At 38.4% G+C, this 22,780-nt stretch overlaps 1 protein-coding gene across 2 annotated transcripts in view; it reads left to right on the forward strand.

Annotated features, from left to right (window-relative positions):
• Positions 1-22,780, forward strand: part of LOC120543113 (G-protein coupled receptor family C group 6 member A-like) — a 50,037-nt gene that overhangs the window by 22,338 nt on the left and 4,919 nt on the right. For both annotated transcript variants that reach the window (XM_039775977.1, XM_039775976.1), the window contains exons 4-7: positions 3,827-4,267; positions 4,533-4,760; positions 7,474-7,599; positions 16,926-17,040. In XM_039775977.1, the coding sequence (XP_039631911.1) occupies positions 3,827-4,267; positions 4,533-4,760; positions 7,474-7,599; positions 16,926-17,040 (910 nt within the window). The remainder of the gene's footprint in view (positions 1-3,826; positions 4,268-4,532; positions 4,761-7,473; positions 7,600-16,925; positions 17,041-22,780) is intronic.

A 22,780-nucleotide genomic window follows, 5' to 3' on the forward strand; every position in this document is an offset into this window, starting at 1 on the left:
AGCGATATGGTAAAACACTGTCATATTATACCATATATGTTACTATTTGGTATAACCATTACTCAGCAGTTGATTTTCAGATGTATGAGGGGGCTTTTATTATGTTGTTAGAATTCAGGGTAAGGTTATGACCTGATGAAAGACAATGATACAGTATGTGTTCTCAAAGCCTAAAAAAATGGGGTAGTGAGGGTCAGCATATGAAACACTTGGTCGTAGCTTGAGTTAAAAATTATCTGAGGGCCTGGAAACTGATGGACCCTTGTGTAGCCTTTTAACTTAAATCCAGGGAATTAGGGTTCCAGTGTGTTAGGAGTCTGTCAGAGGAAATGTGGTAGTCAAGAGGTCAGATGCTTTTATGGAGGCTCTTTAATGAGACACCCGTAAGAATGATCTTTTTTAGAAGAGCTGAGTACAGTAAACCCTCGCTATATCGCGCTTTGAATTTCGCGGTTTCACTCTATCACGGATTTTAAATGTAAGCACATCTAAATATATATCACAGATTTTTCGCTGGTTCGCCGCTTTCTGCGGACAATGGGTCTTTTAATGTATGCTACACGCTTTCTCAGTTTGTTTGCCCTGTTGATTTCATACAAGGGACGCTATTGGCGGATGGCTTAGAAGCTACCCAATTAGAGCATGTATTACATATTAACTAAAACTCCTCAATGCTATAAGATATGCATCCCGCACGCAGCTTGATTGTTTGCTGGTCTCTGCCTCTCTCTCACCCTCTCTGACATTCTCTGCGCCTGACGGAGGGGCTGTTTGCACAGAGCCTGTTTGCTTAAAAGATACTGACGATCCTCTAAAAAAATGCCGCTTTATTGCGGTGCTCGGCATATTTAAAAGCACAAAAGCACACATATTGATTTTTTAATTGTTGCTTTAATCTCGCTCTCTCTCTCTGACGTTCTCTGCACCTGACAGGGGAGATGTGAGCAGAGGGGCAGTTTGCACAGAGTCTGTTTCCTTAGAAGATACTGACGCTCCTCTAAAAAATGCCGTGGCAAACTTAAAAGCACAAGTATTGATTTTTTGATTGTTTGCTTTTCTTTGTGACCGCGCTCTCTCTCTCTCCCTCTGAAATTCTCTGCTCCTGAAGAGAAGAAGATCTATTTGCATTCTTTTAATTGTGAGAAAGAACTGTCATCTCTGTCTTGTCATGGAGGACAGTTTAAACTTTTGACTAAAGGGTGTTATTTCATGTCTAGAGGGCTCTAATAATGTTAACAGTGTGGGAGAGTTTATAAAGGCTTAAAATATCTAAAAATAACTACACAAACATATGGTTTCTACTTCACGGATTTTCGTCTATCGCGGGGGGTTCTGGAACGCAACCCCCGCGATCGAGGAGGGATTACTGTAACTCTTGAATGACAAAGTATGATAGTGGGATGAGAGAGACAGAGGATGGCGTTGAGCGCTTTGTTTCTAAGAAGCTCCCTGGTTACATGAGCACCCCAGGCCTAATGACCAATCTTCCACATACAGTGGTGTGAAAAACTATTTGCCCCCTTCCTGATTTCTTATTTCTAATCTTATCTAATTCAAACCTATATGGCCCTGTGTGAAAAAGTAATTGCCCCCTGAACCTAATAACTGGTTGGGCCACCCTTAGCAGCAATAACTGCAATCAAGCATTTGCGATAACTTGCAATGAGTCTTTTACAGCGCTCTGGAGGAATTTCGGCCCACTCATCTTTGCAGAATTGTTGTAATTCAGCTTTATTTGAGGGTTTTCTAGCATGAACTGCCTTTTTAAGGTCATGCCATAGCATCTCAATTGGATTCAGGTCAGGACTTTGACTAGGCCACTCCAAAGTCTTCATTTTGTTTTTCTTCAGCCATTCAGAGGTGGATTTGCTGGTGTGTTTTGGGTCATTGTCCAGTTGCAGCACCAGGTCATGAAGCAGCAAAACAACCCCAGACCATCACACTACCACCACCATATTTTACTGTTGGTATGATGTTCTTTTTCTGAAATGCTGTGTTCCTTTTACGCCAGATGTAACAGGACATTTGCCTTCCAAAAGTTCAACTTTTGTCTCATCAGTCCACAAGGTATTTTCCCAAAAGTCTTGGCAATCATTGAGATGTTTCTTAGCAAAATTGAGACGAGCCCTAATGTTCTTTTTGCTTAACAGTGGTTTGCGTCTTGGAAATCTGCCATGCAGGCCGTTTTTGCCCAGTCTCTTTCTTATGGTGGAGTCGTGAACACTGACCTTAATTGAGGCAAGTGAGGCCTGCAGTTCTTTAGACGTTGTCCTGGGGTCTTTTGTGTCCTCTCAGATGAGTCGTCTCTGTGCTCTTGGGGTAATTTTGGTCGGCCGGCCACTCCTGGGAAGGTTCACCACTGTTCCATGTTTTGCCATTTGTGGATAATGGCTCTCACTGTGGTTCGCTGGAGTCCCAAAGTTTTAGAAATGGCTTTATAACCAGACTGATAGATCTCAATTACTTCTGTTCTCATTTGTTCCTGAATTTCTTTGGATCTTGGCATGATGTCTAGCTTTTGAGGTGCTTTTGGTCTACTTCTCTGTGTCAGGCAGCTCCTATTTAAGTGATTTCTTGATTGAAACAGGTGTGGCAGTAATCAGGCCTGGGGGTGGCTACGGAAATTGAACTCAGGTGTGATACACCACAGTTAGGTTATTTTTAACAAGGGGCAATTACTTTTTCACACAGGGCCATGGAGGTTTGATTTTTTTCTCCCTAAATAATAAAACCATCATTTAAAACTGCATTTTGTGTTTACTTGTGTTATATTTGACTAATGGTTAAATGTGTTTGATGATCAGAAACATTTTGTGTGACAAACATGGAAAAGAATAAGAAATCAGGAAGGGGGCAAATAATTTTTCACACCACTGTAAGTAAGATAGGGCTTTATTGTTTTCTTTGGGCTTGTATTCCTCTCCAATGTGAACATTTGTTTGCTTTGCCCAATGAAGCTCTTATTCATCATAAATGTATGTGATTTGCTACTATTTTGGCCTGGCTTCTGGACAGTGACAAGGACTGGTGCTGTATTGTACAGATAGACCTAGTGAATAAACTGGCTTCAGGAAATTTACAACCAATTACTTCACATCTGGACCGCACAGTGGCATAGAGTTTAGCAATACTCACAATTCCAAAGACTTGAGTTTTAACCTCCACCTGCTAACTCTATGAAGAGTGGACTCTCTCCTCCTTTTCCTTGGGCACCAAGATTTCCTACATCCCAAAAACAGGCAGGTTAGGTTGACTATTGGCTGTGATGGTATTGTGGAGTGCGAGTATGTGCAGCAGCATGCCCTACAATGAACTCACTTCACATGTGCGGTGCCTGCTCTAAACCATGCACTGCTGAGATATGTCCCAGCCATAAACGGCTCATAAGACTACAAAAGGGTTTCACATAACTGACGGATTGGTATGACTATGAACATCAGAATATTAGAACAATTGTGATGACAACAAGATTGTCCAACCTATTCACCTAGATTATCTAAAATAATATCAAATTGAGATTTGAATTTCCCAATAGTCCTGCTCTCTACCACAGTACTTGGTAAATCTGCCTATGGTTCCTTTGTGTGTGAAATGTGCCCTTAACAGACCTCCAACCATGACCCCATGTTTTTGTTGTTTATTTTAAAGTAACAGCAGGGGTCCACTATAATAATTTTTTTCATAATTTTATATTCAAAAAGTCTTAAGTTGAATGTATGTGAATCCTGATGAAGAAACATCATTGAGTTTACAAATTACACAGAAGGACAGATCATTGATGTGAGACTGGTGGTGTAATCTAATTCCTTTTCTTTTGTCTCCCAAGGTTGTGATAAATGAAAGAATCTTGCCTTCATTTTTACCAAATCTGGTCACTTTTAGTCAAGTAGTTGAGTCCTTCTTTGTCCAAAACAAATGGAACCTTGTGGGAGCTGCTTATGAATCATGCAATGACTTTGCAGAGTATGGAAATCAAAACAGTTCCAATTATTGCAATGACTGGAAGATTTTATTCAATAATTTTCAAGGAAATATAAATGAAATCAAGCAGAGCATTAGGAAAAATAAAGATAATGCCACATTGTACTTTGGTGACTTAATGGATTTTAAAGAGCTAATTAGTGGGACAGGAGACATTCAAAAGCCTTTTGTATACTGCTGTCTGGAAACATTAGAAGATTTGGCAGATGTCAGTAAAAGTCTGAATGGCACAATTCTGATCTACAAAGACATACGAGTTGATGATGGTTTTTATAGCTACTTTAAGGTATGTCCCTTGATGTCTTTTTGCTTTGATATGGATTAATGTTGGTATTAGTTGGCGAAATGTTCTATTTTCATGGAAGATTGAACATTGGGAAATTTGTATGAAGAGCTTCAGCTAAAACTGAACAAAAAAACTTATGACCTAATGTTAATTAATATGCATATATTTTTGGATCTTTGTAAAGTTTTTAATGTTTTATTTAATTAAATATTAAATGTAGCTTCCTTTAATATTAAACTAATGCTGTAATTCTATCTTTCCTCAGGAAGCCTTCAGAAATCTGAGCATCTTTATCAGTTCTAGCCAAGTAAATGTTACAGTGACGTGTCAGAATGACACTAGTGACAACATTAAATATCATTTAAAGATTCCAGTTGCAATGAGATACGTTTACAGTTTTATTCGGATACTTTATAAAACGGTGAACAATACATGCCTAGGAAAAATGTCTGAGTGCCAAAATTCAACCACTAAGTTTCAATCTTTTACACAGGTAGGTTTTCATTAGACTGCTGCCAAGTTTACAGCCTTCAATTAATTGTTAACTAATTTTGCTGCTGAGTTGAACGTTCTGTACACCATTACTAACATTTTCTTAGTAAGTTTAATTAATTTAAACTTCTATATGGGTGTCTATGTATGGTATTGCATAATATTTCTCTCTTTATGGTATAATTATGTTTTCTGTTTGTGGTGCCTTTTCTTTATATATAATATGCTACTGTGGCTGTTCGTTCGTCTATACAGGATTTTAAATCACCTGTAGCTTGCAAAACGTTTGACCTATTGACCTGAAATTCGGTACACATATACTATGTGACTTCTTCTGTCTGCTTTCTGGGTGATGATTGACCTCAAAGGTTATTCTTCTTTTTATTTTTATTTTATTTTATTGTACAATTAACTTTTGGCAGCGGCCAGCAGGGCGGCCGTGAGGCGCACGCGTATGGGCGCCATTCTCATTCCCTACCACCTTCACCATCACTTCCCCTACCTCTTCATATCTTTCTTGAGACAGATTGAAGACTTGAGTGCCAGCTTAAGTGAAAAATTAGGAAAACGTACTAAGTAATTGCAACACAAACACTGACTGAAAGAAGAGAAGAAGTGGGCCGCTAGGGTGGAGAAAAGAAGAGCTGCTCAGGAGGCAGCAAGCGCATCAACATCTGAGCAAACAAATGCTAAAAGAAAAGAGAGAGAAGATGAAAACTATGAATGCTCAAGTCAAGTGTATTCACTGCACGTTATCATGCAGTGCGCCATTACTGGTCTTTTCATATTACAAATACAGGGTATTTTTTCATTGTTACAGCAAGTTAAGCTGATGAGTGGAGATGTGCTTAATAAGAATTCATTGAATTAAATTAATGCATTCTTTCCCAGTGTTTAAATAGAATACTGCCCTCTCTTTTCAAATCTGTAGTCCATGGCATTTTAGCACAATACTTTGTGTTGTTTCTACATAGCATTGAATTACAGGCCCATCCACTACAGCTCTTCTTGTGCTGCATTTCCGCATTCACCATCATTGTTCCTCGTGTCAACTCTGCTCATTGCTAGGTGTCATTAGTAGGATTCAATGATGGAAGCAAACTACACAGAAAAAGGCAAATTAATAGGAAAACAACAGAAGAGAGTTACACATTCAAAGCTATAGTGAAAATTCAAATATTTGTAAATCTCTTATAAATATACATATACTAAGCAAATCATTACGGGCACTATTCTAATAGTGGGGAAAACTTTCTTTTGCTCTCAAAGCAGCCTCAGTTCTTCCTGGCATGGATTTAAATAAGATGTTTTGAACAATCCTTTGTGATTCTGGTCCATGTTGACACGATTGCATCACACAATTTCTGCAGATTTGTCAACTGCACGTTCAGGCTGTGAATCTCCTGTTCTACCACATCTCAAAAGTGTTCTACTAGTTTCAGATCTAGTGACTGGGAAGGACAATGAAAAACACTGAACTCATGGTCATGTTCATGAAACCAGTTTAAGATTACTTTTGCTTTGAAATATGGAGGCATTATCATGGTGGAAGTAGGCATTAGGAGATGGGTACATTGCGGCCATGTAGGGATGAACATGGTTAGCAATAATACTCAGATTGGCAGTGGCATTCAAGAGATGACTGATTGCTATTAATAGGCTCAAAGTGTGCCAAGAAAACATTTCCCACCACCACTACAAACCTGAACTGTTGATACAAAGCAGACCATAGCATCTGTGTGCCTCAGCAGAAACTGAGATTTTTCCAGTCTTCAGCTGTTCAGTTTTGATGAGACTGAGCCCACTGCAGCCTCAGCCTTCTGTTCTTGGCTGACAGAAATAGAACCTGACATGGTCTTCTGTTGTAGCACATCCACTTCACGGTTTGATATGTTGTACATTCTGAAATGCTTTTCTGATCACGATAATTGTAGAGGGGTTATCAAAGTTACTGTAGCCTTTCTGTCAGCTTCAACCAGTCTGGCCATTCTCCTCTGACCTCTGTCATCATTGGGGTGTTTCTGTCCATAGAACAGCCACTCACTGCATGTTTTTTTACTTTTCGTACCTTTCTGGGTAAGCGCTAGAAATTGCTGTGCATGAAAATCCCAGGATTTCAGCAATATTCAGACCAGCCTGTCTGGCACCAACAATCATGCCACAGTCAGAATCACTGAGATGATGTGAATGGTGTTTGATGTGAACATTAACTGAAACTCCTGACCTGTACTCTGGGTCCTGATGTTATGCATTGCACTGCTGCCACAGGATTGGCTGATTAAAAAACTGTATGGATAAGCTGGCTCACAGGTGTTCCTAATAATTTGGTCAGTGAGTGTGAAAATCTCAAATGCTGTAGTTTTCTGTGCGCAAAATAAGAGAAGTGAAAAAAGACTAAGCTGATTAAGTGAGGGAAAGTGATTCATTGATGGTGGGACTTGGAGGGACAAGTGTGTGTGGCCGTAGTGTATGGTTGGTGTGTGTGTGTGTGTTTGTGTTCTCCTTGTGATGGACTGGCATCCCGTCTAGGGTTTGTTTCTGTCTTGTGCCCTGTGCTAGCTGGGATAGACTCCAGCATGCCCCTCTTCTGGACTAAGCAGGTTAGACAAAGACTGACTGACTGACTGACAATGAAAAGAATATATAGTGGAAGGTGCATAGTATTTCAAATGCTGTGACTTTGAGTTTATTTATTTAATTTTTGTTTTGTCTAGAATGAAACTTCCCTGCTCCAAAATTATATTAAAATAGCAACTGAAAATGTTTATGACTTCAAAATTTATAGAGCTGTCACAAATAAAACAGATGTGGATCTAACTTGCTACAACATCTCTCAAACTGTAAGTACGCTTGCATTTTTTCATGGAAACTTTCTTTTGCAGTTCACAAAGAATGTAAAGGTGCTTGGTATTTGAAACTAAAACACCAGAATGACTCACTAATGTGACAGTGAGTAATCTTTAACAATTAGGACAGTTCTCTGTCTTGTCTCAGACTATGTTTTTAGTTCAAAAACAGTGTCTTTAAAGGAGAACGATCTCTGTCAACACTACCCATTTTACACGAAAGAATCTCCACCGACACCAAAACTCTAAACTGTAGTGACCAGCAAATTGTTTGCATTTTGCGCATATATACAGCATTCAAAAAGTACAAAACGCAATTCAGATGCATACAGATAAGCAACACAAAAAGTGTCTAGGAAAGGAAACTTTGAGGGTGCTATTTTGGAATATTATTTGATTTTCACCAGTAAACGGTGACCCATCAGGAAATGAGACATTGCACTGAGCAGGATTCCATCAGTGAAGGGCTTAGTAAAGCACAAACAAATCACAGTCTGTTTTCAAAACTCTGCGTTTTTGCTCATCCACATTATGCTAGTGTTCTCAGAAGTCTTTGTTTTCAAGAGTTAAAAACCCTGTGGTAGTGTGGACAAAAGGCAAAAACAAGGACTAAGTTCTACATTAAAAAAAAAACCAATGTAATAGTGTGGATGTACCCTTAAAGTGACACCAGATTATAACTTCAAGTCCACATCAGATGTAACCTACCCTGACTAGCAAGTCATTCATCTGCTCCTCCACACTCATTTGTAAAGAGTCACATACACATGGCTTTTTGTATTATTGATCTCAATTAACAAGGAAAAAAAGGTAAGCTTGATGGTTTCTAGACTGCAAGGTACTTGCAGAACTCCATTTTTCAGTCACTTTTCTCCCTCCTTCGTTCAGGAGCACCAGCACACACATAACCGTTGTAGCAGTAGGGGGCACTATTGCTCCCTTGAACCCTCAGATACCACGCCAAACACCAGGTAAAAGTCCAATTATAATTATTTTTTATTATAATAATTATGTGCACCAAGCACCCTCCACTCCACACTACTCATATAATAACCAATACTATCAATAACAATAATCAATCCTCCATTCCCAGACGCGTTGCTACCCTTCCACCCAGCTCAGCTCATCCTCTGGGAGTTCCCAAAGTTCTTATATAGTCCATGATTCCTTATCACTTCTGGGTCAGATAAAAAGTCCTTTTCTTCACCCTGGAAGTACGTCATTCCTTTTGTCCATGTGACTCGGATGCACTTCGGGGGGTGTAGGGCAAATAGCAGTCCCTGGTTCTCCCTGGAGCGACCCCTGGTGGTCCCGGTGTTATCCAGCAGGGCTTTACAGGAAAACTCCATAGTCCACGATGCCCTGCTGGAATATGAAGCATCTCCATGTCGTAGGGATGGCTCCCTCTGGTGGCCTGGGGGTATTGGCCGGGATTAAAGGCTGGCCATGGACCACACCGTATTCAAGTACTGTTTTTATACTAAAGCACAATGCTCTTCAACATTCAATCATATTGAATACTATGTGATTGTTTCATGTTTATATTGTTTGATAAAGTGAAGGATAATGAGTAAGTGACCAGAAGCAGGGTAGCAAATTACTAGACTACGGGTTAAACAACTTTTAGGAGAAGACTAGCTTCAAGATCGGGAAACAGGCAGGTGGTCAAAATATTGTGGACATTTAAAGAATATAGATCACCAAAACAAAATATGTCAAATCAAAATCAGTGTGTCAGAAAGAAACAGCCAAAAGGCCTAAAAGTAGAATTTTTGTGGAAGTGCCCTTTCATTTTTCCTTTTTAAAATAGATTTTAAAGAAGAATTTAATATTTTAAAGCCACATAATGACAAAATACAGAATACTGGCCTCGGTTCACATGTTTCCATATTATTAACGACCTCGGCTAAGCACTTTTCTCACTTCTTCCTTCTGGCAAATTGCACAGAACCATTGGCACTTACCCTAGCAGATTCAGGAACAGTTTCTATCCACACTTTCTAGGGTTACTAAACAGTGATTCACAATAAAAAATACCATCTGTATTCCTGCATACAAACCCACTTGATAGCCAGTCATAATAAAAAATATTATATGTGCTGTTGTCTTCATAATCTATATATATAAAAGCCAAATACCACTGACTCACTCATCACGAAATCTCCAGAGCCATGAGGACTTGGGAGTTGAAATTTGGAATGTAGGTTACCCTTGGCCCATAGGTGCTCGCTAAGAAACGGTTTTAAAAATTTCATGGTCGAAACGCAAAATTTCTTATAGATTATTAGATCCGTTTATATGTCTGTCCGCTTTTCACGAGAAAAACTACTATTTAGGTTTTTTTCTATAATTTGCTTGAACATTCCGTTGATTTTTCGACTTTCTCACCACGCTAAGTATCATAGTTTGCTTGCAGTACCAATTTATTAGCGCAAATCCGAGAGAGACTGATTGGGCAGTGGGGATGGGGGACGGGCCCTCCTCACTCACGCGCCTGCCTCGGGGCATAACCTAAACTCCGCTTAGTTAGTAAACGAGAGTATTACTTAAAGGATTTAGATCTTTTTTTTCTATAATTTGCTTGAACATTCCGGTTGATTTTGCGACTTGTGCTAAGAATGAAAGTTCGCTTACAGGAGCAATATATTCGCACTAATCCGACACAGAGGCTGTGGGCCAAGGGGAGGGGAAGAGTGACGTCAGAAGTAGAGAGCTGGGCCGGGCCCTCCTCACTGTCCTTTTTCACTAATATGCGGATGAAGCCACGGGGGATGGCTAGTATACTATTTAAGCAACCCCAAATCAGAAAAAAATAGGATGGTTTGGAAAATGCAACAAAGAAAAGCATTGTTTCTTAAATTTAATTTGGTCTCGTCCGATGCGAGAGATGGACGTCTGAAGTGGAGCTCCGCTAGCAGCGGTGTTATTTTTCATATTATTTGCTTATTATCCTGAGATATCCTGCATTTATTCAATCCAAGGAGATTGCTACAGTATATATGTAAGCATATATAAACATGGCCAGCAAGAAAGGGGGTCTGAAAGAAAAGAAAACTAAAGCTGCACCCAAGCCAAGATCAGCAAGCCCTAGCTCAAGATACAGCCTTTTAGAGAGAGACCTGGAACAGCTGGGCGAAAGTACAGACTCTTCGGGACCAAGGTCTGCTATATCGTTGCCGGCTGAAAGTGAAAAGGGGAGCGAATGTTCGATCGGGAGTGCAGATCTCGATAGCTCACTGATCGGAGAACACCTGAAACTGGAAAGGGCCTTACAGTCCGCGATCTCAATTACTCCACGCGAGCCGGGAATAGCAGGGGCACCAGCTACAGTAGAGCCTGACGCTTCACCTACGGTACAAGAAAGCACAATTAAAATGTCTAAACTGGAGGTGATGCTCGCTGAGATCGTACAAGATATAAAGAAAACCGAGAAGGCAAATGAGAGAGCAAGGGCAAAGGCACATGAGAGGCTGAAACAAGAGTTGCTCGAATTGAAACAGGAATGGCAGCAAGCAAACGAAACGCAACGGCTGATGCTGCAACAGGCAAATGAAAGGCTGCGACAAGAAATGCAAGTGGAAATGCGACAGGTGCTGGGTAAAATTGAAACGCTTACTGATCAATTGGAGGATCTCAAGGAGACATTCACGACTAGGATTGAATTAGCCGAAAATTTAGCTGCCAGTGCTGAAGAAAAAGCAGAAAATGTCAGCTCCGAAAGCAAAAAAACTCAGAAGCAGACTGGCTGCTTTGGAAGATGGAAGTAGAAGGTATAACGTCAGAATTGAAGGTCTGCCTGAGAATCGAGAAAGTTCAAACCCAGTGAAATTCGCTGCTGAACTGTTTTCTAAAATAATCGGGGATGACTTTAAAGCAGAATCTGAGATAGCAGCAGCTTACGTGCGCGATCAAACACCGTTAGACCCCGACCAACCTCTTTTATAGTTCTTTTGAACGATTATCATTTAAGCTAGAGGTGATGGCACTCCTCAGAAACAAGGAAGATATTACATTTGAAAATAACCACATTCGTATCTTTCCTGACTTCTCTCCAGCAACAGCTACTAAACGCGCAGCCTTCTACAACATCAAACAGCGGTTACGGCAAGCCAGCATCAAATACAGCCTCTTGTATCCGGCAAAACTTAAAGTGGAATGGCAGGGTCATTTCTATGTCTTCGCTAGCAAGGAAGAAGCAGAAAAGGAATTAAGAAAGCTGATCCCGGGAACTATTCTGATACATAATAGTGAGTCATGGCGGTTGATGATAAAGCAAGAATTAATAATCTACTGTCTGATCTATTCGTTTTAAAATACGGGTTTTTATCAGCATATATTCTCATTATTACTTAGTATTACTAGGGCGCTATCTGTTTATGTTTTATTGTGCTTAATTACTTTTTCTTTTTTCTTTTTTTTTTTCTAATTATTTCATCTCTACCCTAAACGAGACTGTTCAATATCATACCCTTGGTTTATTGTTATTGCTATTACTGCATTAAGACTTGTTATGCTTATTTTGGACACATCTTTAACACCATCACCCGGGTTTATTATCTGGGTGTATCATCTTAATGCACTAAAATTGCTGAAGACTATATATATATTTTAAGTGCAAAATTCTTTTTTTTTTCTTTTAAAGACTATATTGGTAACAGATATCTCTATCTTTTAACCCTAAAGCGCCACTGCATTGGGGCTTGTTTTGCTTTGGACGTGCTCTGTCTCTGGGTATGTCAGAGGACTGGGACTGTGTGAAGTGGGTTTTAGCCTCACTTGGGGAGGCAAAAAGGGAGGGTGGGGGGTTAAGGGGGGGAGAGAAAGAGAGCAGGCTTGATCTATACCTAATCTATCCTATTAATCTTTATAATTATAACTACCAACGTAATAATAAGCTGCATGGCAACAACTCTAGGGAAATAGGAAATTAAGGCCAAGCTGTCTCACTTCCAGTTAAGACTATAAAATGACATCAAAAACTCAGAATCAGTGTCTCCATGATGGGACAGTTAACTTCGTAAGCTGGAATGTTAAAGGCCTGAATCACGAATTAAAGAGAAAGAAAGTACTCTCTCACCTAACAGGTCTAAATGCTAAAATAGTATTTTACAGGAGACCCACTTACTAAGCAAGGATCAGTTCCGGCTGCAAAAAGACTGGACTGGCCAAATGTTCCATTCTAGTTTTACAAAGAAAACTAGAGGGGTGGGAATTCTCATACATAGAACAGTACCATTTGTAGCATCAGATGTAGTATTGGATCCTGAAGGGAGATATGTAATGGTCATGGGAGACTTATCTAACTGTAAAATGATTTTGATAAATGTTTATGCACCTAATGTTGATGATAAGGAATTTATACAAAATTTATTTGCATCCATTCCCAATCTGAACACTCATAAAGTTATAATGGCTGGGGACTTTAATTGTGTTCTAAATCCACTTTTAGATAGGACTTCCTCCACAGGGGAACGCATCTAACACCGCAAAGATAATTACAAAGTTTATAACTGATCACAACTTATCAGACCCTGGAGGTTTTTAAACCCAAATTCAAGAACATATTCTTTCTACTCACCAGTACATCATTGCTACTCAAGGATTGATTACTTCTTTATAGACAATAACTTCTTGCCTAAGATTAAATCTTGTGAATACGATGCTATTGTTATTTCTGACCATGCACCTATGATCTTGGAGCTAAAATTACTAAGCCCCATACACTCACCCCGCAGATGGCCTCAACCGCTTCTATTAGCTGACAAGAATTGTACGAATTTATATCCAAACAAATCAAATTCTTTCTAGAGACAAATACATCCCCGAGATCTCTGCAGGAATACTCTGGGAAACTCTTAAGGCCTTCTTAAGAGGACAGATTATCTCATATCTTTCCCACAGAAATAAATCTGAAGCCAAGAAAGTAGCAGAGATAAAAAGCGAAATTACTAAAATAGATGAAGAACACACCAGACTACCAAGTGAGACTCTAATTAAATTAGAATTAAATTAATTAGAATTAGATTTCTAATTAGAATTCTAATTATAATTTAATTAGAATTAAACCTCTTGACAACTAAAGAAACTGAACAACTAATCTACAAATCCAGACATCATTATTATGAACATGGAGAGAAAGCTAATAAGCTTTTAGCTCAACAAAGTGCGCAATGCAATCTTGGTAATCACCAACATGAACGGAGATAAAATCGTCGAACACAAAAATATAATGCACACTTTCAGAGACTACTATAAATCCCTATATACTACTGAGTTTAAAGAAGACAATACACAATCTAATGCATTTCTGGATACATTACAGATACCACAAATAGACGCTTTTAGTGTGGAGGAACTTGATAAACCTCTGGCTTATCAGAATTACTAGATGCTATAAAGTCACTCCAAGGTGGAAAGCAGCAGGCCCTGATGGCTACCCTGCAGAATTTTACAAGAAATTCTCCGCTCAGCTAGCTCCCCTCCTATTAGCAACATTTACAGAAGCCAGAGATAACCAATCTCTTCCACAAACCTTTGCCAAGCACTAATCACTGTTTTTCCAAAACAAAATAAGGACTTATTACAATGTGCATCATACAGACCAATTTCACTTCTGAATAACGACGTTAAAATACTCTCTAAAATCATAGCTAGAAGGATGGAGAAAGTGCTCCCTCGTAATATCACAAGACCAAACTGGATTTATTAGGGGCCCTTATCTTCAAATCTTCGACGCCTGTTTAATGTAATATACTCACCAACTAAATCAAACACCCCAGAAATATTATTATCATTGGATGCAGAAAAAGCATTCGACATGATTGAATGGAAATACCTTTTACTATTTGGAGAAGTTTGGGTTTGGCCCAACATTTGTGCATGGATTAAATTACTGTATACTAACCCAGAAGCTTCAGTTTGCATCAACAACATTTGCTCAGACTACTTTAAACTAGAACGTGGCACTAGACAAGGATCCCTTGTCACCGCTGCTGTTTGCAATTGCCATTGAACCACTGGCAATACATTGTCGAAATACTGATCAGATAAAGGGGATTAGCAGAGAAGGACTGGAACAGAAAATCTCATTATATGCAGATGACATGGTACTGTATATATCAGACCCAGAAAATTCTGTGCCTGCAGTCTTAGCAGCACTCACAGAATTTCAAAAGATCTCTGGTCTCAGAATTAATCTGAATAAAAGTGTACTCTTTCCAGTGAATTCTCAAGCATATAATATTAGATTAGACACCCTACCTTTTATCATTGCAGAACAGTTTAAATACCTCGGGGTAAACATCACAAGTAAACATAAAGCTCTTTATCAACAAAATTTCGCGTCTGCATGGAAAAAATTAAACAAGACTTGCATAGATGGTCAACCCTTCATCTCACACTAGCTGGAAGAATTAACACTGTTAAGATGAATATTCTTCCTAAGCTCCTTTTTTTATTTCAAAACATCCCAATATACATTAATAAATCATTCTTTAAGCAATTAGATTCAACAATAACCTCATTTATTTGGAATTCAAAACATCCACGCATCAAAAGCGACCCTACAAAGACAAAAGGCAGAAGGCGGCATGGCTCTACCTAACTTCCAGTTTTATTACTGGGCAGCAAATATACAGGCGATAAGAACCTGGACACAAATAGAAGAACATACACAGGCTTGGACCGCAATAGAAGTAAAATCCTGCAGTACTTCTTTGTATTCCTTGCTCTGTGCTCCAATAAACACACGTTATCGGCAATATACTAATAACCCAATTGTGCTCCACTCACTTAGAATCTGGAACCAATGTAGAAAGCATTTTAAGACGGAGAAGCTTCTATCTGTGGCACCTCTGCAAGAGAACCACCTCTTTCAACCTTCACAAACATATGCAGTTTTTAATATCTGGAAAAATTTGGAATTAACTTGCTTAGAGATCTTTATATAGACAACGTCTTTGCATCCTATGAACAATTACATTCCAAATTTAACATTCCAGCTACACATTTCTTTCACTATCTTCAAATCAGGAACTTTGTTAAACAGAACCTTCCAGATTTTCCTCATCTTGCACCCTCATCCATGCTGGAAAAAATATTGCTCAATCTCAAGGATTTAGACTCCATCTCTACAATATATAAAATCATTTTACAATCCCTCCTTTCAAAGATCCAAGAGGACACTGGGAAAAAGATCTCTCAATTAATATATCAGAAAAGGAGTGGAAAGCAGCAATGCAGAGAATTCACTCGAGCTCCATATGCGCAAAGCATACAATTATACAACTTAAAATTATATATCGAGCACATCTGTCTCGACTAAAACTCTCCAAAATGTTTCCAGGGCATGATCCAACCTGCTAACGTTGCAACCAAGCCCCCAGCCTCACTAGGTCACATGTTCTGGGCCTGCACCAAATTAACATTATTCTGGACAAAAATTTTTAATTACCTTCAGACAGCCTTGGACTCACAATCCCTCCTAACCCATTAACAGCTGTGTTTGGGGTTCTTCCAGAGGGGCTTAAAGTGGAGAAGGACAAACAAATTGTGATTGCATTCACTACACTCTTGGCACGCAGACTTATTCTGATAAACTGGAAGAACCCAAACTCTCCTTTTTTAAGTCAGTGGGAAACCAATGTGTTATATTATTTGAAATTGGAAAAAATCAAATACTCAGTTAGAGGATCCATACAGATTTTTCAAAACATGGCAGGATCTAATCAGTAATATTTTAAAATAAGATTATAAAGCACAGAGAATTTAGAGTTGCCCTTTGAATGCGTGGATGATTCAAATTCCAAATAAATGAAGTTATGATTAAATCTAATTTCTTAAAACATGTTTTGTTAATGTATATGGGGATGCTTGGGAAGGATGTTCATCTTGACAGTGTCGAACCTCCCTGCTAATATGTTGATGGAGGGTGGACCATCTATTCATGTCTAATTTTAATTTTTCCATGTTTACTTTTTCCATGCAGACAGCAAAATTTTGTTGAAAAAGACCTTTATATTTACTTGTGATATTTACCCCTAGATATTCAAACTGATCTGCTAAGATAACTTGGTAGGTGTCCAATCTAATATTGTGTGCTAGAGAGTTCACTGGAAAAAGCACACTTTTATTGAAATTGATTTTGAGTCTAAATATCTTTTGAAAATCATGCCTACCAACTACTTGGTGTTACTAAATAATGAAAAAAAGCTTTTCTGGGTGGAGTATTACTTTAGCATAGATGCTCTAAAATTGCATATTAACTCACTTTGTGACTCCATGAACCAATATATGTGTTACATTAAATGTTATTTCTTCAGGAGAAATTGCATTTGTGCGCTACAAGCTGTAACGTGTCACAGAAAATGACAATGGTCGGGACCTGTTGTATGCATTGTGAGGATTGCCCAGAAGGGACTTTCAGCAATGGAACTAGTAAGTAATAATAATGGTCCACTTTATCATTAAACTTTTACTTTTTGAAGTCATCTCAACACAAATGCTGAACCCTTATAGTTTAAAAAGCATATTAATTTGCATGCATTTATTTATTTTTCCAAGATCTTCCCTTAGGTTTTCACCATCTGAAGAAAGCACTTTATGGTCATCACTTGGTTTAGCTTTTTTCTGACAAAAATTATAAATCTATGCTTTTAAAACAAGAGCTGTGTTTTGCTATCCTGGGGTCTCATGCATAAACGGTGCGCACACACAGAAATGTTGCGTAAGAACGTTTCCACGTTCAAATTGCGATGTATAAAACCTACACCTGGTGTAAAGCCACAAACTTTTCCACAGTACCTCATACCCTGTTGTACGCAAGTTCTCTGCTCGGTTTTGCAGATGGGCGGCACCCAGCATCAAAGCAGTGCTACTGTTCCTGTGTGGTTACACTTTATTTCTTAGAACCACATTTCCAAGTACCATAACTGCTTTAGCATTGTTACTCTCACTGCACCTTTTTTTTCTCCTTTCAGCTGCTCCTGTTAAGGGTTGCCACAGCGGATCATCTTTTTCTATATTACTCTCACTGCACCACTCAGAGTATTTATATCACTGTATCTGAGTGGGGAATCACAGCAGCAGCTGATCGGAAAGAGAATTATCAATATACAGCATCAAGCCCACGCTGTCTCAGCCACTGCAAAACATTTCAAAGTCTTTCCTGTACGGACCTTGCAGTTCAGAAACAGTTTCATCCCAAGAACTTTAAACGCACTCAATCAAGTGCTCCTTGTAGAACTGTTTGTACTTATAAGTGCAATCACCTCACTGTAAACTTGCACTACAGTTATAATATTGCACAACCTGAGCCACTTTATAAAGCGCGTATTTATACATGATGACGTTATCATTTTTAAGATGAAATGCAGCAAAATATTTTGATTATATTATATAGATAAAACTTTAACTTCATTTAAATAATCTGTATTGTTAATAATTAAACATGTGAGGACACGGTTCCGCAGCGCTAGCTAGTTCATGGATTGATCCTACTTGTGCTGTATTCTTTCTGGGGCTAACGCAACACTAGAAGGATAGATGGATAGAATAATTAAACGTACTACAAAGATATTTCAATGTTCCTTAAATGTTTTCAAGAATCGTCGTTGTAAGCTTACAGATGGCTTAATGTCTATTACAGAGCTGATAGTGTGGCGATTGGGTATTTAGGGAAAGAAAAGTAAGGACAAGAATTGGAGGTTAGTATGTTTGAAAGAGACAGTACTGCTACAATAATTTCATCGAAGGTCGCGCACAATCACGTACCATGTTCCCCTGTTTAATAACATGCTTTAACTCCTATCATCATGAAAAAGATATCACATGTATCTCAGTATATTAATTATTCAGAGAGCTGTAATATCTTGAAGGTAATGGATTCTGTGTCATGTCGGAGAAAGAGAAAGTGAAAGCACGTAGTGATTCACACACATAGAGCAAAAGATCAAATACAAAACAAAGCATTTAATGTGCTACTTTAATTACGATGTGATTTGAGAAACTGAGTTAATTAAACGATTTTAAGACGAAGTTTATGATGTTCTACTTTAATGACAAAATAAACTACGTAATTAAAGTGGAAATTTCGTGCTTTTTTCCTATGTGTGCCTTTTTTTTTCTCTGTAACCTAATAAGCTTTCATATGACACTCAGACGGTGGGCTACAACTCACCTTTTCACAGCGACTTTGATATGTGACAACTTCTTTTTTTATTTCCGGCACTGTGCGACTTTGTGAACTTGAGCTTTCGAGTTTCTCCAACACGCTATGTCAGTCGATCGGCTTCCTTTTGTTGTTTATACCACTGTTTAAACCAACAAATAGTAAGTTTTTCCTTGCCTCCACTTGGTATTCGCTGAAATTCTTTCATTTTCCCTCTTGCTTTTTCCATTGTCTTTTCACAGAACACTGAACTTAAGGGCTATTTATATTGATCTGCATATTCAAAGAGGCGTAATTCTGGGAGGAGACAGAGCAGGACAGCAAGCGCATGCACGAGTGTTACTTTTCACACTGATCAGGATTTATGTAGGGGAAGAACGTGGAAGTGGGCGAACGCACAGATTCCTGCATCTGGATTTTTCTGTGCGTAAGCACATTTCAGCTTTTGTGCTTACATCATGTTATAGTTAATTTTTACCTTAATTAATTTCCTTTTTGAATTAGCAGAACTTTTTTTATATTCTGCATTCCAAAAAGAGGCACAGTATGAGGTTTATATTAATAAGAAATTAAGAAATGTTTGTATTTTTAGCCTATCGATAAATGCTAACACGCTTTTTTGTTGAGTTCACTTTGTAATTCAATCCGATTAAAAACAAGCAGAGCAGACTCCCCTGTTAAAGATAACTGATTGGCAAATATTCATAGCTACTTCAGTGTTACCCACTTACTGTATGTGCTTCTTTGTAAATTATATCTTTAATATCCACAATATTAAAAGGAATAGAATATTAAAAAGTAAAGAGAATTAATTGCTGCCTATGTAACACACATTAATTCTTTATTTAGAAAAAAATGTACTATAATCCATTTCTAATTTCTGGATTGATATAAAATTCAAAAAAACACTGGAACTGGGAAACAACTACTTACTTAAAAATGAAGGAGTCAAATTAAAAGACGATATTTGTTGGGACAAAAACTTTCCGCCTCAGGGGTCTCCAGGACTGAACTTGAGAACCTCTGTATTACATGGTCCAGTGGTCTGCTCCTAGAATAATACTAAAGAGTAGGGCAGATGTGGTCCTGCTTTTGTTGCAGAGACATCACAGTGGAGCACCAGGCTAGAACTCTCTCTAGCAGCTCCTGTTCTCCTTGCTAACCTGATTTGATCTTCTAAGCATAACCCAAGCAACTTGCTCTACTAAAGGGCAAAACAGTCCTATGAGTTCAATTTAGGATCAAGTGCCCTCTAGGCATTCCTAGCAATGGCAAAGGAACTTTCCATCAAGTCTCCTAGGAGAACATTGCTTATGTCTTCCCAGGATGCAACCTCTTCTTATTTGAGTTTGGGCCCTTGCATCCCTTCGACACCCAGTACCACATATAGTACATACCATTACCTTACAACCTTGAACTTCTACGCTGCCATAAGCAAGACCTCACCTGCTGCCAGTGTGACTCACTGTTTCACCTGGTGGTCTTACACATGAGCCTACTGGATTGTGCCCATGTCCTTTGCAACTGCCTGCCAGCTAGACATCTGCTCACATATTCAACATAAAGGGAAGTGACACAAACACAGATGGCTAGTCTAGAGTTACACAGTTGTAGATGACAAAATGGTGAGGCAAACAGGGAGCTTAATATGGTAGATTGCACCAAAATATATATGTAGAATGGCAATCTTGGGTTTGCTGATTCGCTTATCTTAAATCATTACAGTAAGTGAAATATCTCTGGCTTATTAGCAGTGAGTCTGTTGTGTGTTGAGGTTCATTCTTGTTTATAGTTGATTTTCTAGTGATTTGAAACAGAATTTCATTTTGAATTTTCCAACCTTTTTAAAAAAATTACAATGGATAAAAAAACAAAATGAACATTCACAATATACTGTAAAAAAGGTGAAAATAATATTGAAGTAAAGTCTTTTTGAATTCACCCAGGGCAGAATTTTTCACTTCTGTTCTGCTCCACAAAATATTTAAAGAATTATTAAACTGTTTTCTTCAGAATAGATTTTGTGAAGCTCAATATCAAGACACAGTCACTTATATGTTTGGGACATAATAGCCTGTCTTGTTTATTCATGGCATTATTTTTTGTAATTTGTTTGAGAAAATTGATCAAATTAAAATTTATTTCTTTTAGTACATTTAAACATTGATATTGACATAATCTGACATATAATGACTATGGAATAGTAACATGATTTTCATACTGATCTAATAGTGTCTTGGATTTGTAGTCAGCAGGGTTGAACTGCATGTCTTTAATAGTACAAATCATATTAATGTGAAAATGATGTCCTTATAATGAATGTTTTGCACAAAGACAAAAATATCTCTATGAGAATGAAATGCTACCTTTTCAATACCTGCCTGTTTGTATTCATAAAAAATAGTTTTTTAATTGAGAATATAATTCACATTAGTATCAATCCCTGTAATTTGTCACCTTGTAAGAGACATAAGTGGTTTAAGTATTGAATTAGCTATTCGGTTCATTTTTATCAAAACCATGGTAAAATATGGGAGAAGAAAGAAGAAAAAAGATAGGGTTTCAGGACAGAAATTCACATTTAATGGTATGTGGTAGTACACTGTGTGCAAGGACCCAGCTGGCATGTCCAAAAACACACACACACATACTGTAGATCACAGAAATGAGTCTTGATCTACCTGTGGTGAGTCCCCCCTCCCATCTGTCAGGAGCAGAGAATGTCAGAGAGAGAGATGGGCAGAGAAAAGCAAACAATCAAAAATCAATATGGGTTGTTAGAGCTTTGAATTGTGCGAAGCACCACGGGGGAAGCTTGTCTTATATCATTGAGGAGTTTTATTTAATACGTAATATGTGCTCTGATTGGGTAGCTTCTCAGCCATCCGCCAATAGCGTCCCTTGTATGAAATCAACTGGGCAAACTAACTGAGGAAGCATGTGCCATGAATTAAAAGACCCATTGTCCGCAGAAATCCGCGAACCAGCAAAAAATCCGTGATATATATTTAGATATGCTTACATTTAAAATCCGCGATGGAGTGAAGCCGCGAAAGTCGAAGTGCGATACAGTGAGGGATCAGTGTATTATTCATGTAGTAAATACCACGCTGCTTTTAACTTTCTATGCTTTGTCTTCATGTCTAGAGTTATTGAAGTAATAAGGCAGATTTGTTTGAGCACCTGGAGCAGCTGGAAGTTTGTTATATGCTCCGTGCTGTACGGTTTATTAAGTCTGAGGGTGTGAGCTCCACCCAATAGCTCCAAGGAACAGTACGTAAAGTAAGGCATTCTTGGTTGATACATGGCCTATAGCCAAGGATGTTGAGCCTTTATATGTTTAAATGTATTCGTAGAGACCAAAAGTAACATTTAGGTCTGAGATATATTTTAAACATCATATGTTGTTCATGCCGCTAATAAGTAAGACTCTTGAAGTGCTAAGAGAGTGACATGTTGTGTTATTCATGGGGCACTTGTGTGGTTAAAAGTGCTAGAGATTAATCAGTTATGTACGTGTCATTCACGGGGCACTGTTGTGGTTAGAATCTGTGAGCATGTAAGTCTCATGAAGTGCTAAGAGAGTGACAAGTAGTGTAATTCATAAGGCACTTGTGTTGTTTAAAGTGCTAGAGATTAACCAGCTGTGTGTGTCATTCATAGGGCACTGTTGAGGTTCTGTGTGTATGTGCATATCTATGCATGTGTGTGTTAATCTTAAGGTGCGAAAGTAGACCAACCTGGTAATGAACCTGATGAGCACACTTATCTCTGAAGAAAATAGGTAAAGGCAAGTAGAGGGAATGTCACAATAACACAGTCTGTAATTAATGCAAGTTTGGTAAATTTTTCCTCACCTTTCACTCTGAATTTGAGTTCCAGCTTTTAGACCTAAATTAAAGTAACTAGCACAGTGGTGAAATGGTCAGTGGTGTAGTATTTGTCCGTGTGGAATTTGAATATTCTCTCTGTTACTTTATGAGTTTTCCTTATGGGATTCTAATTTTC

This window comes from Polypterus senegalus, chromosome 13 (assembly GCF_016835505.1).
Source record: "Polypterus senegalus isolate Bchr_013 chromosome 13, ASM1683550v1, whole genome shotgun sequence".
Taxonomy (NCBI): domain Eukaryota; kingdom Metazoa; phylum Chordata; class Cladistia; order Polypteriformes; family Polypteridae; genus Polypterus; species Polypterus senegalus.